General features: G+C 46.0%; 1 gene segment (V, D, J or C); it reads right to left on the bottom strand.

Annotated features, from left to right (window-relative positions):
* Window positions 1-104: 104 nt before the first annotated feature.
* The window catches only part of LOC132579009 (immunoglobulin lambda variable 3-9-like), a 153,143-nt gene continuing 134,858 nt past the window's right edge, over window positions 105-18,389 (bottom strand). The window contains 1 exon segment of the V gene segment in view: window positions 105-475. Coding sequence covers window positions 105-475 — 371 coding nt within the window.

The following is an 18,389-nucleotide window of genomic DNA, read 5'->3' as shown; positions in this document are numbered from 1 at the left end:
TGCATTGAAAGTAACATGAGAATTACTTGACACATGTATGAAGAAAAACCAAGAGCGCACTGTATGCAGCTTGTAGTTGTGTTTCCTGTAAGTTGTGAACAGGGCTACAGCATGGGAGCAATTGGCCTCTTGCAGCTGGAGGTTTTTGTCTCACTTCCCCCTCTGTCTGTATCATTGTGAGCAGCACTGCTGTCCCACACCTGGCAGTAATAATCAGCCTCGTCCTCTGCCTTGGCCCTGGCGATGCTTAACATGGCTGTGTTGCCAGAGTTGGAGCCAGAGAAGCGGTCTGAAATCCCTGAGGGTCTTTGGTCATCCAAATATATAATGAGTACTGGGGGCATGCCTGGTTTCTGCTGGTACCACTGCACATGCTTGCCCCCAATGTTGTTCCCTGAACAAATGATCTGGGCATTTTGTTCTGGCATCACAGACACAGATGGTGGTTGAGTCAGCACATACTGGCCAAAAGAACCTGTGAAAAAGAGGAACATGCGTCAGGATAGATGAAAGTGCATCTCCAAGACCTAAAGACATGACAGAGAGTTTACTTTGTACTACCTGACCAGCAATTGAAGAGTGTGAGCAGGAACAAGACCAAGAGCATGATGGGAAACTCAGATGAGCTTTACTTCTTGAAGGAAAGTGAGCTTCTCCTTTTAATGCCCCCTGTTCCCTTCTTATCTGTTTGGGCTTGCAAGCAGGGCCAGCAGTCAAATGATTTCCTTTCAAACAGCAGCACTCCCCTCCTCTTTGCCCCACCCATGAATTTATCAGTGCAGAGAAGAAGCCCAGGCCCAGTCGGTGGCATTTTCACAGTTGCTAAATTACAGGTTAACCAGAAAGTGGAGAGTAACCTCTCTCTTCTATCAATATTGAATGCCAGATATTTACGACATTATATAACAATTTAGTGCTTACCACAACATACTTAGTTTGTGCGTGATATTTAAAAAATTCTAAGGTAATGGGGATGGAAGTAACATATCATCTGAGTTGCACATCTGTGCAGCTGCTGTGTAGAACAGGGCAAGAGTGATGGGATGCCCATCTCCCATCTTAATCCTGGGGGGCCATAACTCCATAAAGCAGATCATGGCTTTGCAGTTGCACCATTAAGACTGGAAGCCCCTTTGTTCATATATCCTGACCCTTCTAGCTGGCAGTTTATGGTGGAGTCACAGCAGCTTGACTGGGTGGTGATAGGTATCTTCTCCAGGGTCAAATCAAGCTGCAACCCATCAAACATTTTCAGCCAGTTGATGTCTGGCCAGAACAATCTGCCATTCCCTGGAGAGGAAGTACTGCAGGACAGCAAACCTTGAGAAGGCAACCACTGAGGTTTGCTTGTGACAATGTACACAGCACTGAATTGCTCAAGCAGATCCCATGGTCCAATCATGCATTATAACAGGAAGCAATTTCTATCTTGGCTATTTTTGAAGAACACACAATATAGCTGAAGAGCTCCTCCACATGGTTAACTACGCAATGATACAGACTGCTGCTCTATTACTTTAGCCATACACCTTATAAAAACAATCTACAGCATCCCTATACTTTGTGAAATCACACTCTTCAGCATTCAGTAAAGTTGCCCCATGTTTATGCTTTGCTGGCAAATTCCAGAACCATCCAACAGGGTTCAATCATACCCCCTCCCCCCTCCATTAATGCTAGGGAGAATGGGATTTCCCCATCTGCATCCCACTTAAAATTGATTTTGTGCTGCCCTGACCTGGATAGCCCAGGCAAGCCTGATCTTGTCAGATCTCAAAAGCTAAGCAGGGTCAACTCTGGCAAGTACTTGGATGAAAGACCTCCATGAACATAAGAACATAAGAGAAGCCATGTTGGATCAGGCCAATGGCCCATCCAGTCCAACACTCTGTGTCACACAGTGGCCTATATATATATACACATATACAGTGGCTAGTAGCCACTGATGGACCTCTTTTCCATATTTTTATCCAATCCCCTCTTGAAGCTGGCTATGCTTGTAGCTGCCACCACCTCCTGTGGCAGTGAATTCCACATGTTAATCGAAGTACTTCCTTTTATCCGTTTTAACCTGACTGCTCAGCAATTTAATTGAATGCCCACGAGTTCTTGTATTGTGAGAAAGGGAGAAAAGTACTTCACTCTCTACTTTCTCCATCTCATGCATAATAATAATAATAATAAATAATAAATTGTAATCTTGTAAACCTCTATCATGTCACCCTGTAGTCAACGTTTCTCCAAGCTAAAGAGCCCCAAGCGTTTTAACCTTTCTTCATAGGGAAAGTGTTCCAAACCTTTAATCATTCTAGTTGCCCTTTTCTGCACTTTTTCCAATGCTATAATATCCTTTTTGAGGTGCGGTGACCAGAATTGTACACAGTATTCCAAATGAGACCGCACCATCGATTTATACAGGGGAATTATGATACTGGCTGATTTGTTTTCAATTCCCTTCCTAATAATTCCCAGCATGGGAACCTTTTTTTATTGCAATCGCACACTGTCTTGACATTTTCAGAGAGTTATCTACCACGACCCCAAGTTCTCTCTCTTGGTCAGTCTCTGCCAGTTCACAACCCATCAACTTGTATTTGTAGCTGGGATTTGTGGCCCCAATGTGCATTACTTTGCACTTGGCCACATTGAACCTCATCTGCCATGTTGATGCCCACTCACCCAGCCTCAACAGATCCCTTTGGAGTGCCTCACAATCCTCTCTGATTCTCACCGCCCTGAACAATTTAGTGTCATCTACAAACTTGGCCACTTCACTGCTTACTCCCAACTCCAAATCATTTATGAACAAGTTAAAGAGCTTGGGGCCCCACTGCTTACCGTCCTCCACTGTGAAGACTGCCCATTTATACCCACTCTCTGCTTCCTATTAATTAGCCAGTTTTTGATCCACAAGAGTCCTTTTACTCCATGACGCTCGAGCTTACTAAGGAGCCTTTGATGAGGAACTTTATCAAAAGCTTTCTGGAAGTCAAGGTAAACAACATCTATTGGGTCCCCTTTGTCCACATGCTTGTTCACCCCCTCAAAGAACTGTAACAGGTTAGTGAGGCAAGATCTTCCTTTTCAGAACCCATGCTAACTTGTGTTCATCAATGTGCCTACTCATTCTGTCCTTGATAATGGTTTCTACCAACTTTCCCGGTTTTTAAGTCAGACTGACCGGCCTGTAATTTCCTGGATCTCCTCTGGAACCTTTTTTAAAGATGGGGGTGACATTTGCTACCTTCCAGTCCTCAGGAACGGAAGCAGATTTCAATGAAAGATTACATATTTTTGTCAGGAGATCCACAAGTTCAACTTTGAGTTCTTTCAGAACTCTTGGATGTATGCCATCCGGACCTGGTGACTTAGTTTTTAATTCGTCAGTCAGTTGTAGGACCTCCTCTCTTGTCACCTCAATCTGACTCAGGTCTTTCAACTCTCCTTCCAAAATGGAATACCAGCAGTAAAGAAGACATGGGCAGACTTTATTTAGCCATTTTCCTGAATTTCCTCCAGGCCCCCATTAAGGGTCAGTCTCCAGAGGACACCATGACTTCCAGGTACACACAGCCACACACACACACATGCGCATATAAATACAAAAATACCCCCAAAATGGTTTTGTGCTGATAGTTTTGTTTCTATGACTCTCTGATATAGTATTAAAACTATACTACATGTGAGAATTTTCAAGTTGGTATTCAAGAATCTCATTGACTCAGAAGTGTGCTTTTTCTAGAGATATCTTAACCATGTAAATGGCACCTAGGGACCACATAAAAATAATTTCCAAGGTGTCTGTAGCTGGAGATGCCTGAGTTTTAAGAAAGCTGTGAATATGCTTTTGTTGCACTGCTGGAATTGTGGAAGTATGTGGTGACTTTCAATCATCCCCCCCCCCCCAGTGTTCAGAGTTAAAGAAAATCCCCCCCCCCCAAAGGTTCTACTGTTCACCAGAAGTTCTGTGTTCAGGATTTGATCCAATGAACAGCCTGAAGCAGGGATACTCTCAGTTGACCACAACACCCAATCTAATAGGATCTTGCTAGTAATATGCTGAAGCTGAAACTCAAATACTTTGGCCCCCAAATGAAAAGGGAGCTACAGCAGCACCAACCTCACGGCCTCACTGGATCTCTTTAATTCAGTCTCTTCGGGGTATTTTACTTTGTTATTTGATGGAAATAGAATTCTCTTCATAGGGGACCACAGCAGCTTTGTAGTTTTTCCCAATAATATAGGCTCTCAAGAACTTTAACTCAAACCACAGATTTATTATAACACAAAGTCTTAAACTGGGGATATGGGAGATATTTACACAGGCTAACACGTTGCTCAGTTGTTTCAGGCTTTACATTAACTTTTCCTTTCTTAGTTCTCTCAGTTTCAGTCCACAGTTTCCCTATAACTCACTCTCCACCTCTAGCCAAGGTCTGGCCTCTTGGGAATGATGTGCCAAGTCTCACCCCTCGACTGGAGTCTCTCCTCTCAGCCCTTCTGGTGTCTCAGACCCACATCCTCTCCCTCAACCACCTCACTAGATCTTCAGAGTTGTCTATAGGTGTCTGTGACCGTTCAGGTCTTGACTGACTCACACTTGTTCCTCACACACAGCCCTCTTGGCTGGTTTTGACGAGCTTGCAGTCTCTGGAAGACTTTCCCGTCACTGTCTCAAGCTCCTTCACAGGATCAGCTGTCCCCTCAGCCTCTGTCAGGCATGAACTGACCCTCTCAGTCTCTGTCAGGCCCCAACACTGACAGACTTCTGACAGGCACCAACTCTGTCAGACACCAACTGACTGAACGACTGCCTCAGCCGTTTCTGTCCCTCAACCACTTTCCCTCCCTGAGAGCTCTGAGCACTTTGCCCCCACCCTCAGGTCACCTGACGCAGGCCCTGTGGGTCTTCAGTTCTGGTTAACCCCTAGCTTTCCGTCACAGGAGCACTCCCTGGAAAAGATCCTGATGCTAGGAAAGACAGAAGGCAAAAGAAAAAGGGATGGCAAAAGATGAGATGACTGGACAGTGTTACTGATGTAACAAACACGAATTTGAGCAGACTTCAGAGGATGGTGGAAGACAGGAGGGCCTGGCGTGACTTTGTCCATGGGATCGCAAAGAGTCGGACTTGACTGTGCAACTGAATAACAACAAGTAATTTCATATATCAGTTTCCCTATCACCAGCCCATTCAGAATGATTTCAAACAAGGAAATTGTGGCAGTGAATCTCTCAAATGGGTTTAAATGAAGGCTAGGAAAGTATTGACTGGATATTAGGAAAAAATGTTTACAGTAAGAGTTGTTCAACAATGGAATTGGCTATCTAGGGAGGTGGTGAACTCCCCCTCGCTGGCAGTCTTTAAGCAGCAGCTGGCCAAATACTTGTCAGGGGTGCTGTAGGCTGATCCTGCATTGGGCAGGGGGTTGGACTAGATGGCCTGAATGGTCCCTTCCAACTCTGTGCTTCTATTATTCTATTCTACCTTTTTGAAAGACCCATTTTTGATGTCAGAATAACCTTTACATACTTGCCAGAACTTCCCAGATGAAATGACAGAAACATTCTCCTATGAAGGATTACTGCCCTGGCTTCCCTCATTATCAGTGTTGAAGACTCTCCTCTATCTGCTGTATTCCTTTGCTCCACAATAGCCTGGCTGGCACTGTTTAAAACTCAAGTTTCTCTTTAGGTGAAAAACATGTTTTAAAATGACATTTCAAACATCTGTTGTTATCCGTCCTTCAAAACAAACCTCGCCAGAGTGCAAAAGAGCAAGCTGTGCAGCATAAGGTGACTTTATGGTTAGATGGACATTATTGCATCAGACCCCACTGAGGTCCCTCCACTCCCGAATCCAGAGTTGGCAACCATAAATGCAGCACCAACAAAGACTGCTCTTTCAGAGGGTAGCCATGTTTCTTTGCAGTACAGCCGGTAGCTTCAAGTCCACTAGCAACCTTGGAAACCAACAAGGTTTTGGGGATATAGGCTTTCAAGAGTCAAACCTAATAGCGCCCCCCCCCCCAGGCTCAAATTTATTTATTTATTTATTTTATTCGATTTATATCCCGCCCTACCCGCCGAAGCAGGCTCAGGGCAGCTTACAGCATAAAATCCCAGAAGCAATTAAATTAATAGATGTTAAAATTACACATTCGTTAATAAAATAGATATACAATGATTAAAACAGAAAAAAGACCAGACTACTGAGTTGAGATGGAAAAACGCGGATTTAGCAGTGGCTGCTATCTGGGCCTCCATTGTCAAGGCAGGCTCCTGTAGCATCCCCATGCTCTTGCCCTTGGGCACCATTGCCAGTGGCGCACCGTCAAAGGCCAGTAGAGGGATTTCCCTTCCCGGACCACTACGACTGTCAGAACTTGTAACTTTTATATATGATGTTAGCCACACTGACTCCATATTGTAATCCAATACTAACACATGATGCTTTGCCTCTGTAACTAACACAAATTGCTATGCATTTCAAACACCCTGTGATCACTGGAGGGTGACAGATAACCCCTGGTCAACATCTGCAGGTGGCCCTTTGAAGCCAGGCCAAGCAGGCCCTCTCAGCGGGACTGCATCCTCCCTTCTGATAACGAATCCTGAGAACGAGACACTTGTCTGTAAACCGTGTGAAAGATTGTTTTATTGTTGCTGTCTTGACCACATAAAATGTAACTAGATGCCAGGCTCAGGCATCAGTGTTATCTTGAAGCTTCAGCACTGTAGTTCTCGAATAAATGCCTATACTTTGCAACAAGTTGTGGGTCTTGTTTGACATTCTGCCAGTTCTGACAACGACTCAAGCAGAGGACCTCTGTCTTTGCTGGACTAAGCTTCAATCTACTCAGCCTAAGCCATCCAGCCACGGCTTGTAGTGCCATGTCCAAATTTTCTGGGACACAGTCAGGCCGGCCATCCATCAGTAGATAGAACTGGATGTTATCAGTGTACTGGTGACAACCCAATCCATATCTCCTGACGATCTGGGCAAGGGAGCACATGTAGATGTTGAACAACATTGGGGAGAGCACCGCCCCCTCAGGCACCCCGCAGTCAAGTGCGTGTCCCCGAGACAATTCACCCCCAATCGCCATCCTTTGTCCCCGACCATCAAGGAAAGAGGAAAGCCATTGCAAGGCCAATCCCTGAATCCCTGCATTGACGAGGTGGCGGGTCAGCAACCGATGGTCAATCGTATCGAACGCTGCCGATAGATCCAACAACATCAGTACCGCCAAGCCACCTCGATCCAGATGCCGCTCGAGGTCATCCACCAGGGCGACTAACACTGTCTCCATCCCATGACCTGGGCGGAAGCCGGACTGGTGGGGGTCTAGAACGGAAGCGTCATCCAGAAAGCTCTGTAACTGTAGCGCTACTGCCCTCTCAATAATTTGAGCTGTAGAGACCACTGTGTGGCAACCTGTTTGACATAAGCTTCTCTGCAGAATGACCAAGTTTAAACTGTTAAGACTGCATAATTAGTCATGTTTTTGATCCTGCAACTAGAGCAACTGCAAACACGCTGACTGCAGAAGGGGCATTTGATCTGCCTCTTGGGTTTTTTTCTCAGTTCCTCCTAGGACTGTAGCACTGTGGGACACTCTACTAGGGTGATACCACACAGCACAGTAATAATCAGCCTCATCTTGTGCCTGGATGTTGCTGATGGTTAAATACCAAGTGTTCTGGGAGCTCTCCTTGGATGCTGAGAACCTACTGAGGTCCCCAGAGCCTGCAGTTGAGCTGGTCCAGTAATAGAACAGGAACCTGGGAGGGCTGCCAGGTTTTTGCTGATACCAGGACTGATGGTATGATTGCACTTGTCCACTGCTGAGAGAGCAGGAAAATTTCATTGTCTGCCCAGGCGATGCTGACATAGAAGGTTCTTGAGTCACTACAGGTTGGGAACTGGCAGCTGAGAAAAGAAGCAATACCGTTAGTTTGCATTGCCAGCCTTTTTGTGCAAGGGACTCCAGGGAGTATGTGCTCACCTGTGCACCATGTCCCCAGGTACAGGATGAGGAATACACTAATCATGATGAGGCAATTTCTGACTTCTGGGAGATGGAGGCTGTCTTGCATTGAAAATTCCTTGTGTTGTTTGCCTTTTATATATACAACTGATAATTTGCATGCACCTCCCCTTATACTAATCTCATAATTGGCCTATTGTATACAATGTTGCAATGGCAAACCACCCCGTAAAAAGTCTGCCATGAAAACATTGTGATACGACATCACCCCAGAGTCAGAAACAACTGGTGCTTGCACAGGGGACTACCTTTTTTACCTCTTTATACATTCCTAAAGAACACTATCCTTGCAGATGTGAAGTCAATCATATGGCCAGGTAGGGCTGTCTCAGTAGTCCTGTTCCACTGCTCAGTAGCAGATCTAAAAGTTAAGCATATACATTCTGTGCATCATTTGCAGCATAAATATCTAGAGATATGTGCCTCATCCTTAAAGGTTTTGGACTGTGAACACAGTATAGTGTGTTTGTGTGTGTTGCACTGGCTCTTTGGACTTTCCCCTTCACCTTTCTGATCAGCCCCTTCCACATTCTGATCTTTGACACCTGCACTAACATGGAATGTTTGCTGTGCTGCTTCTTTTGATGGCTTAAGAAGCAACCTGATTTCAGGAGCAGCTGGATAGTGATGCACTCTTGCATCTGTAATTCTTTGGGATGTGTCTTATTCTGGGTCTCTTTATGCACATTCACTAGCTTGGATCTAATGGCATTTAAGTGAAAAGAAAAATGTACTTAGTGTGGTTCTTCTTGCGAAGGCAATTACACTGCAGGCAGCAATACATAATGCTTACAACATAATTTTTTGTAACACAACAATGTGCACATGGAACTACTGAACATCCAACAGATGGTTCACATTGATGGGAAAACTACATGGCCTCTGAATCCCAAGGTAGGAATTTCTGCTTGTCCTAGCCTCTCCTAAACAATTTGAACATATGAGCTGCCTTCACATTTAAAGGGCTTCCTTTCAAAAGCTCTGTTGCCTCCTTCCATCACCTTCTAACCATCCCATGAATATCTGTCAGACCTAGCAGTTGCATATTAACACTGCATGTGGGAAAGAAAACAAAAAGTTATACAATTATGGAATTTCCTGGGACAGCATCCTGCTTATGGGTGTTTTTACACTGGCAGTTTGTGACTCTCTATCTCCGCATTGTAAACTCACCTTTCATATTACATAACGTTCCCATAATTGTTTCGTATTGTTGCTTCCCAGGGCATTTACATTTGTTTCAGTGAGATGGGTTTTGATGATGCCACAAAAGCGTTTTTCTTGAGACTAGTTTTGGTCTGTTTTTTTCTCTATGAGCATTGCAAACTTGTTTTGTAAAAGTTTTCCTGTGTTTTAAAAGACTCCTCCAAAAGCCACCACAAGCTGCAGTAATTTGCATGAGAACTGACAGCATTTGAAATTTTTAGATATCATTGCTTGCCTCATCTAGTGATTTAAATTTGTATTGTTTTTGCAGTGTTGACATGATTTCCAAGCAATCGTATACACTTGACTAAGCACTGGTATTCCAGCTGCCCTCTGATCAGAGATGCCCCCCCCCCAATTGAAATGCTTGACTGTAAAAGGAAAATAATTAAAGCGGAACAGTGGCAGGTGATTTGAAGACTTTGAAACTGGATCAAACTGAATGTAAAAACACCCTATGTCTTCAGTCACATTTTCACAGCTATAGATGTATGCAGTAGCAGCTTAATCAAGCCTGATCTTGGCAGACCTCAGAAACAAAGCAGAGTCAATCCTGGTTAGTACTTGGATGGGAGACCACCTGGGAAGACCGGGGTTGCTATGCAGAGGAAGGCAATGGCAAACCACCTCTGCTTCTCTCTTGTCTTGAAAAGCTGATGGTCCTGGAGTGGCCATGAGTTGCTTGTAACTTGACAGCACAGAAGTATTTTAAAATTAATTATATGATATCATGAAAAAAGATTTGTCATCCTGTGGCTGTTTTAAAGTGATATTTACTTAATTCCCAGGTGATAAAAGTAGCTGTCGCAATATCATTATTTCAGCCCTTCTCACACAACTCAGGGTTCTGCCTGTTCAACAAAGACATCATTTTCTAAACCTTTCCCCAGCCATCTTCTGCACAGTATGGGATTTTAAAAGAGACCAATTGAGGGACCATGGATCAGTACTAGAGCATGTGCTTTGCTTGCAGAAGGTTTCAGGTTCAATCCCCAGAGTCCCAAGTAAAAACAAAAAGATCAGGCAGTAGGTGATGTGAAAGACCTTTGTCTGAAACCCAGGAGAGCTGCTGTCAGTCTGAACAGAAAATACTGACAATGATGGACCAAAGGTCTGGTTCACTAGAAGGCAGCTTCATGTTCACATCTCAAAGTAACTCCCTCTTCAAAAAGTGATCTTGCTTTAGAACTGTCTTTGTTAACAATATCTGCCTGAGACACTTGAACTGGAGATGTATTTGACCTTAATCTTTAGTTTTCGTCTCAGTTCCTCTTAGGATAGCATCACTGTGGAGTACAGCAGCACTGGTATACACAGCACAGTAATAATCAGCCTCATCTTCTGCCTGGACATTGCTGATGGTTAAATACCAAGTATTCTGGGAGCTCTTTCTAGATGATGAGAACCTACTGAGGTCCCCAGAGCCTGTGCCTGGGGTGTTATAGTAATAGACCAGGTATCTCGGAGGGCTGTCAGGTTTCTGTTGCAACCAGGGCTGTTCATAGTTCTGCACTGGATAGCCACTGCTCATAGAACAGGAGAGTTTCACCGTCTGTCCAGGGGATGTTGACATTAAAGGTTCCTGAGTCAGCACAGGCTGGGAACTGGAAACTGAGAAAAGAACAATACTGTTAGTTTGAATGGGAAGGTTCTCTCTTTCAGGGACTGCAAGGAATATTTCCCTTGTGCTCACCTGTGCACCATGTTTCCAGTAGGATGAGAAGAAATGCTCCAAACATGATGGAAATATGTTTGGCCTCTGGGAGATGCAAGACTTCTTGCACTGAAAACATCCACTGTTGATGCCCCCCAATACCTATTTCCTTGGCTAACAATTTGCATGCACCTCCCCTTATGCTAATCTTCTGTCTTCTCATTAGTCTGTGTGTCCATAAAGAGCAATAACTATATGCACATTGGTGTGCATCTAGAGGTGTTTCTACGAAAAGGAAAATGCAGTTAGTATGGTTCTTCTTGTGGATGCAATAATACTACAGGCAGCAATACATAATGCTTGCAATATAATTTTTAATAACATGACAACATGCATATGGAATATGGAACATCCAAAGGATGGTTCACATTGATTTGAAAACTACATGGCCTCTGATTCCCAGGGCACATATCCCTAGGGCACATATGGGGAGAGGCCGTCCCTCAGATATGTTGGTCCCAGGCTGCATAGGGCAGTCTTTCAATACCACCTGGTCAGTTTCTGATTGGGCTATCCTCTCTTAAACACTTTCAACATGAGATCTGTCTTCACATTAAAATAATTTACTATGAACAGTTCATACACCTCCTTCTACCACCTTCTAACCAGCCCATGAATATCTGCCATGTCTAGCAGTTGACTATCAACACAACTTGAGGCTTTATACTTGAAAAAGAAAATAAAAAGCTATACAGTTGTGGAATCCCCAGGGAAAGCACCCTGCTTGTGTATTCAGTCACAATCCCACAACTACAATTCTGTGTTGTGGCAGCCTATTAGTCCAGCCTAACCTAATTTTGTTAGAGCTTGGAAGCCATGGTTGACCATGGTTAGCATCTGGATGGGAGACAACCATGGAAGACTGGGGTTGCTATGAAGAGGAAGGCGATGGCAAACCCCCTTGCTTCTCTCTTGCATTGAAAACCAGGTGGTCCTAGGGTTGACATGAGCTGGTTAACACAGTTTTTTTTTTAAAAAAAATTAATACAATGGTATTTTGAACAAAGATGCATCACACAATGGTTATTTCCAAATCCCAATATTTCTTTATTTCCCAGGTTATACTTGGGAAAGAAAACAAAAAGTTATACATGGTTGTGTTGGGAGACCACCATGGGATGGGAAGGCTGGGGAATGCTATTATTCATTCATTCATTCATTCATTCATTCATTCATTCATTCATTCATTCATTATTTTAAATTTCTATCCCGCCCTCTCCGCAAGTGGACTCAGGGTGGCTAACAACATTCCTATGCAGAGGAAGGCAGTGGCAAACCTCCTTGGCTTCTCTCTTGCACTGAATACCCAGATGGTCCCAGGGTTGCCATGAGTTCATTGTAACTTGACACCACGCAATTTTTAAAAAAATAATTCTACAGATTTTTTTTGAACGAAGATGCATCATCCAATGGTTATTATGACCGAAGCCTGATATTTTTTTTATTTCCCAGGATATAAAAACTGCTGTCTCAATTTCATGAATCCAACATCTCTCACAAAAATCCAGAGTTCACCTGTTCAACAGAGTCATTTTTCTCTAAGCTTTTCCCAACGTACTATTTAGAGTAACCCCAGCCATATAACCCCATCTGGGAAAGACAGAAGGCAAAAAAAAGAAGGGGACAGCAAAAGATGAGATGGCTGGACAGCGTTACTGATGTAACAAACACGAATTTGAGCAGACTTCGGAGGATGGTGGAAGACAGGAGGACCTGGTGTGACATTGTCCATGAGGTCATAAAGAGTTGGACTCGACTGTGCGACTGAACAACAGCCATATTCTGCACACTGTAGGTTTAAAAAGAGGCCATTGGAGATGCTGTGGTCAGTGGTACAGCAGAAGGATTCAGGTTCAATCCCTGGATTCTCCAATTTAAAAGAAAAAGAACCAGGCAGTAGGTGATATGAAAGACCTTTGTCTGAAGCCCTGGGATATTGCCACTAGCCTGAGAAGGCAATACTGACTTTGATGGATTCAGTATAAGACAGCTTCATGGGTTCATGTGCCAAAGACAGTCCAAAGCACCTCTCACTTCACACATGGAATGCCTAAATAATCTTGCTATAGAACAGTTGTTGCAGCAGCAGCATCTGCCAGAGACATTTCAATTGAAGGAGAATTTGATCTGAATCATGTTTTTGTCTCAGTTCCTCTTAAGGTCTACTTCACTGTGGAACGCATAAGGAGTTTCATACTGCACAATACAGAAATAATCAGCCTCATCTTCTACCTGGACATTGCTGATGGTTAAATACCAAGTATTCCGGGAGCTATCCTTGGATGACGAGAATCTACTAAGCTCCCCAGATCCTGTGCCTGGGCTGCTATAGTAATAGACTAGGAATTTTGGAGGGCTGCCAGGTTTTTGTTGGTACCAGGACTGGTCATCGTTCTGCACTGGATACCCACTGCTCATAGAACAGGAGAGTTTCACTGTCTGTCCAGGGAACGCTGACATTGAAGATTTTTGAGTCAACACAGGCTGGGAAACAGAAGCTGAGAAAAGAATAACAGTATTACTTTAAATAGCCAAGTTCTCTGCTGCAGGAAAGGTTTCCCTTGTGCTCACCTGTGCACCGTGTCCCCAGTAGGATAAGAAATGCCCCAAACATGATGGAAATGTGTTTGAACTCTGGGAGATACAGAACCTCTTGCACTGAAAATGTTCACTGCTACCTGCTCCTGATACCTAGTTTCTGGACTAACAATTTGCATGCACCTCCCCTTATGCTAATCCTCTGTCTTCTCATTGGTCTTTGTGACCATAAAGTGCAAGAACAATTTCTTGACAAGTTGAAATTTTGGTAGTGCCATCTTTACAGTCATATTCCTCCAAAGGAGAGTTGGAATAGTCACCTTTTTATCATTTGTGAAATTAAAAATTAAAAAAATAGCTCCTGATTAATTTTGTGATCATATTCACAGTATATGTTCCATGGAGATAATTGCATCAGGTTTCTCGAATCTTGACCACATTTCTGAAGTCCCCTTCCTCCATTCCAAGTGTTGTCTCTAGAACTACCTTTAGATATTTGTTAATGTGTTTTTTGTGTGTACATTGTTGAAGATGCCACTTGTACCCTCTGCAAGTAGGGTTAAAAAAAAAGGTTAGGCCTGGGTAGGCATAGTATCACTGGTAGGGTTGCCATATCTAGCCTGGGGAAGTTCTAGAAATTTTGAAGTGGTGCCTGTGAAGGGGGGAATTTGGGTTGGGATTTCACCTAGAATCTATGGTATGCCATAGAGTTTGCCCTATGAAGCTATCAGAGCCAGATTAAGCCCTGTGGGGGTCCCTAGGCAGTCAAAATCTTGGGGGCCCCTTGCAAATTATCTCAGAGTCAGAGCACCCACCCCACTGCCCATGGCCCCCTTGGAGGCACCATCTCAAAAACCCCTTTGACAATGCTGCAGGGAAGAGGCAGAGAGAGGCAAACTTGGCAGCAACATCAGCAGCAGCCGCAACAGGCAAGTTGGGCAAAAAGCGGCTCAGTTGCTGGCTGTGCATGCCAGATCTGAGCGCTGCAAGCAGGGGGAGAACCAGGGCGGGAGCTGGTCTAGGGCTCCTAAAGGCGTGGGGGCCCATAGGCCAGTGCCTACTTGGCCTAATTGTTAATCCAGCCCTGGAAGCTGCTATTTTCCCCAGGGGAACTGATCCTTGTAATCTGGAGATGAGTTGTAATTGTAGGAGACTTCCACTTTGATAATCCAGAGAGAGGCAGAGAGAGGCAAACTTGGAAAGATGGAACTGAGTGGTCATTTTGAATTTTTTTTCCAGTTTTACAATGAGTAGTGTCATATATAAGGATCTAAATTTAACAATAAGAGAATGAACATGAGGGAAATGAAAGGGGAAAGTCACAGGGACGTTTGTCATTCTGGGCTAATATCCACCACTATCAAAAACGTTGCTATAAAATTAAAGCAATGTTTGGTCTTCAGGTGGAAAAAATAAATGATGGTAAGCAGACACAATAGATGCTGCTCTTTGGTTTAGCAGATGGGCAGCCAATCAAGACAAGAAGCAGCAAACCATGGCAGGACGAAGGGTGAGGTCTGTCCCTGGGGCTGGGCTGCCTTGGAGGATGGACTCTGTGGCATTATATCAAGGTGGGGACCCTCTCCAAGCCCCACTCTCCCGAGGCTCTACCACCAAGAAAATTCCAGGAATTTTTCAACCCAGAGTTAACCACCCAAGAGCTGCAGCACCAACAGCCACAACTGTGTAGCAACTTGTCAGACATCAGATGTGGCCAACAAGCACAAGGCTAGCAACTCCCCCAGAGAATGCATCTTCAGTCATCCTTCTGATTCTGCAAATAGAGCAATTGCAAATAAGGTGACAGCCGAAGGTGCAGTTGATCTGCCTCTCAGGTTTTTGTCTCAGTTCTTCTTAGGTCTGCATCACTGTGGGACACGCTACTAGGGTGATACCACACAGCACAGTAATAAACAGCCTCATCTTGTGCCTGGACATTACTGATGGTTAAATACCAAGTGTTCCGTGAGCTCTCCTTGGTTGATGAGAACCTACTGAGGTCCCCAGATCCTGTGCCTGGTCTGTTATAGTAATAGACCAGGTATCTTGGAGGGCTGCCAGGTTTCTGTTGGTACCAGGATTGCTCATAGTTCTGTACTTGATACCCGCTGCTCATAGAACAAGAGAGTTTCATTGTCTGCCCAGGGGATGCTGACATAGATGATTCCTGAGTTAACACAGGCTGGGAACTGGAAACTGCAGAAAGAGTAACATTGTTAGATTGCATGGCAAAGTTCTCTGTTCTAGGGATTGCAAGGAAAGTTTCCCTTATGCTCACCTTTGCACCATGTCCCCAGCAGGATGATAAGAAATGCCCCAAACATGATGGAATGTTTTTGACCTCTGGCAAATGCAAGACCTCCTGCACTGAAAATGTCCATTGTTGCTTGCTCCTGATATCCTGGGCTGACAATTTGCATGCACCTCCCTTTATGCTGATTCTCTATCTTCTCATTGACCTGTGAGTCCATAAAGGGTAATAGCCATATTCTGCCTAGTTCAAATTTTGGTAGTGCCATCTTTACAGCAGGTCCAGAATGCATGTTCTTTGCAACATTTGGAAAACAAACTTTTTTTTTTAAAAAAAATGCTTTATTAATTGTGTGGTCATATTCACAGGATATATTCCAATGGGATAAGGGAACTGAAGGGGCAAACTCACAGGGACATTGGTAGTTCTGCATGAATATCCAAAACTATCGAGGTTGATCTAAAATTAAAGTAGTCTTTGGCCTTAATGCTTAAACACAAATGCTAGTAAGCTCACAGAACAGGTGTTGCTTTCTGGTTACAGATGGGAGGGCAATTGAAATCGGAAGCAGCCAACTGGGGCAGTAGGAATTGTGAGGACTGTACTTGGGGGTTGGGCAATGGGCATCAGTTCTCTTTCTCTCCGCTGTACTGCTCAATCTCCAGTATAAGAGCTCCCCCAAGTGGTTAAAATTTGCAGTGGTCTGGACCAGGGAAGCATTTCTAGCATTTTTTTTTCTAGAGACAGTTTTTTAAAAATTGAAAAACCAATTCCTGAATGACTAGTAGAAAAACTTCATGTCCTTCCATTCACTTTACCTGATTTGAATTTACCATTGGATTGTGATACACTGAGAAGGTCCGGCCCCTTCCCAGCCGAGCCAGCGTGCTGGTTATTAGGCTGGGGGCCGTTTTTGCGCCCGCGGAAGGAGGGAGGGGCAGAAACATCACCCGACATACGGGTGTCTGCCCAGGTGCGGAGCTGGGGCTATATAAGCCCCGGCTCCCGCCCTCCTACGCAGTTTGGATTTGGCTCTCTGTGAGAGAGCCACGTGCGTGGGAGCTGCAGCAGGATTGAGGCCTGGGCAGCTCGGGACGTCGAGGACGTGCGGCACAGCGGAGGCTTCGGGCGTCGGCGGTTCTTGAGAGCAGCTGATCGGCGCGGCGGGGCGTTGCGCAGCGAGACGCTTGCGGCGGCTAAGTCTTGCACAGCATTGTCCGGGGCTTTGGGAGGTGGCCGGGACGGATCGGGTCGGCGCGGCGCTTCCTTAGTTAGGGCGCCTTGTGGGCGCCGAGCCTGGGGGGCGTTTTGTTAGCATTCTCTTGTTTCGCCCGAATCAGGGCAGAGCGCAGCGGCATCTGGCAGGGTGCGCAGGCGACTGGCCATTATTAGGCAGCAGCCTTCCCCCGTGGGTGTCCAGGCCACCAAGGTGCTTCAGTTTCCCTCGTGGAGGGCGAGTGGGCCACTGATTCGCTTGTTTGGGGGGGTTGTGAAGCACCCCCCCCCCTGTTTTCTGTATTTTGGGCGCATCGTACCTGGCTACCCCACTTAACTGCCTGGTGTTGGGGCTTGTTTCAACCCCCCCCTCTCTCTCTCAGCACCCTCCCCCTCCCTCCCTCCCCTGGGGTTTGGGAGTGTGTAGGGGGGGTGCCTGCTCTTTGGTTTGTGGCCTGGTAGTCTGGGTCCCAACCCATTAACTGCACTCCATTTCCTTCACGTTAGTGGAGGTGGGTGGGGCTGAGAGGGGTTTCAGGGTGGCCGGTGTGTGCCAGCCTTTGTTATTTGCTTTTCACAGTATAAATGGCACCGAAGAAAGGGCAGGGCAAGTCTAAGGGCAAGCAGCCCGCCCGCCCACTCCGGGGGCGGGGCCAGCAAGGAGCCCCAGCCGAGGAGCAGGATCAGAGTGAGCGGGTCCGACTCGCTATTATGAGTCAGTTGGATGCCCTCGAACAGGATCGTGTTGCCAGGGGTGCCCCCATTTGGGAGGGGCGTCGCCGTGCCACCGGCCGGTCGGCGCGGCTGACCTTCGAGTCAGAGTTGCTCGCACGGCTGTCTGCTTTGCAGGGTGGGCCGTCGGAGCCTGAAGAGCCGCTGGAACCCGATCAAGAGGAGGACCCTGGCGAGGGCCCATCGGGCATGCCATCGGGCGACGGTGCATCTGGCAGTGGGGGGCCGCAGCCCCCTGGAGGTTCGGGCGTCCTACCGGGTGATTGTGGTAAGCCCTTTATTCTGCCTGTTCAAGGATGGCCTTGGGGTCCCATTCAGCCGACCCCCCAACTGCAGGGGGCGAGTGGGGGGGGGGGCCCACGTTGGTAGGAGCCAGTGAGCAGTTGGGCCCCGCCCAGCCGTGGGCTTGGGGTTTGCATACCCCCGGTTTGCTTTCCAGTCCGGTTCTTGCCCCTACTGGCCAGCAGGTGGGCACTGTGGCGCCTCCTACAGCCCCCCCTCCCCTGCCCACACCTGGCATTTTGCCTTGGGGTGGACAGCAGTGGGCACAATTGCAGGGGGCATGGCCTGCAGCTCAAGTGGGCGGGTGGTTTTATCCCCCGAACCCCTATGCTAGTATCCCCTTTCATGCTCTCCCTTATGGCGACACTTCCTTGCCATTGGGGGACCATTTGACGGCGGC

Source organism: Heteronotia binoei, chromosome 11 (genome assembly GCF_032191835.1).
Source record: "Heteronotia binoei isolate CCM8104 ecotype False Entrance Well chromosome 11, APGP_CSIRO_Hbin_v1, whole genome shotgun sequence".
Lineage (NCBI taxonomy): Eukaryota > Metazoa > Chordata > Lepidosauria > Squamata > Gekkonidae > Heteronotia > Heteronotia binoei.
This window is presented reverse-complemented; position numbering and strand designations above follow the sequence as displayed.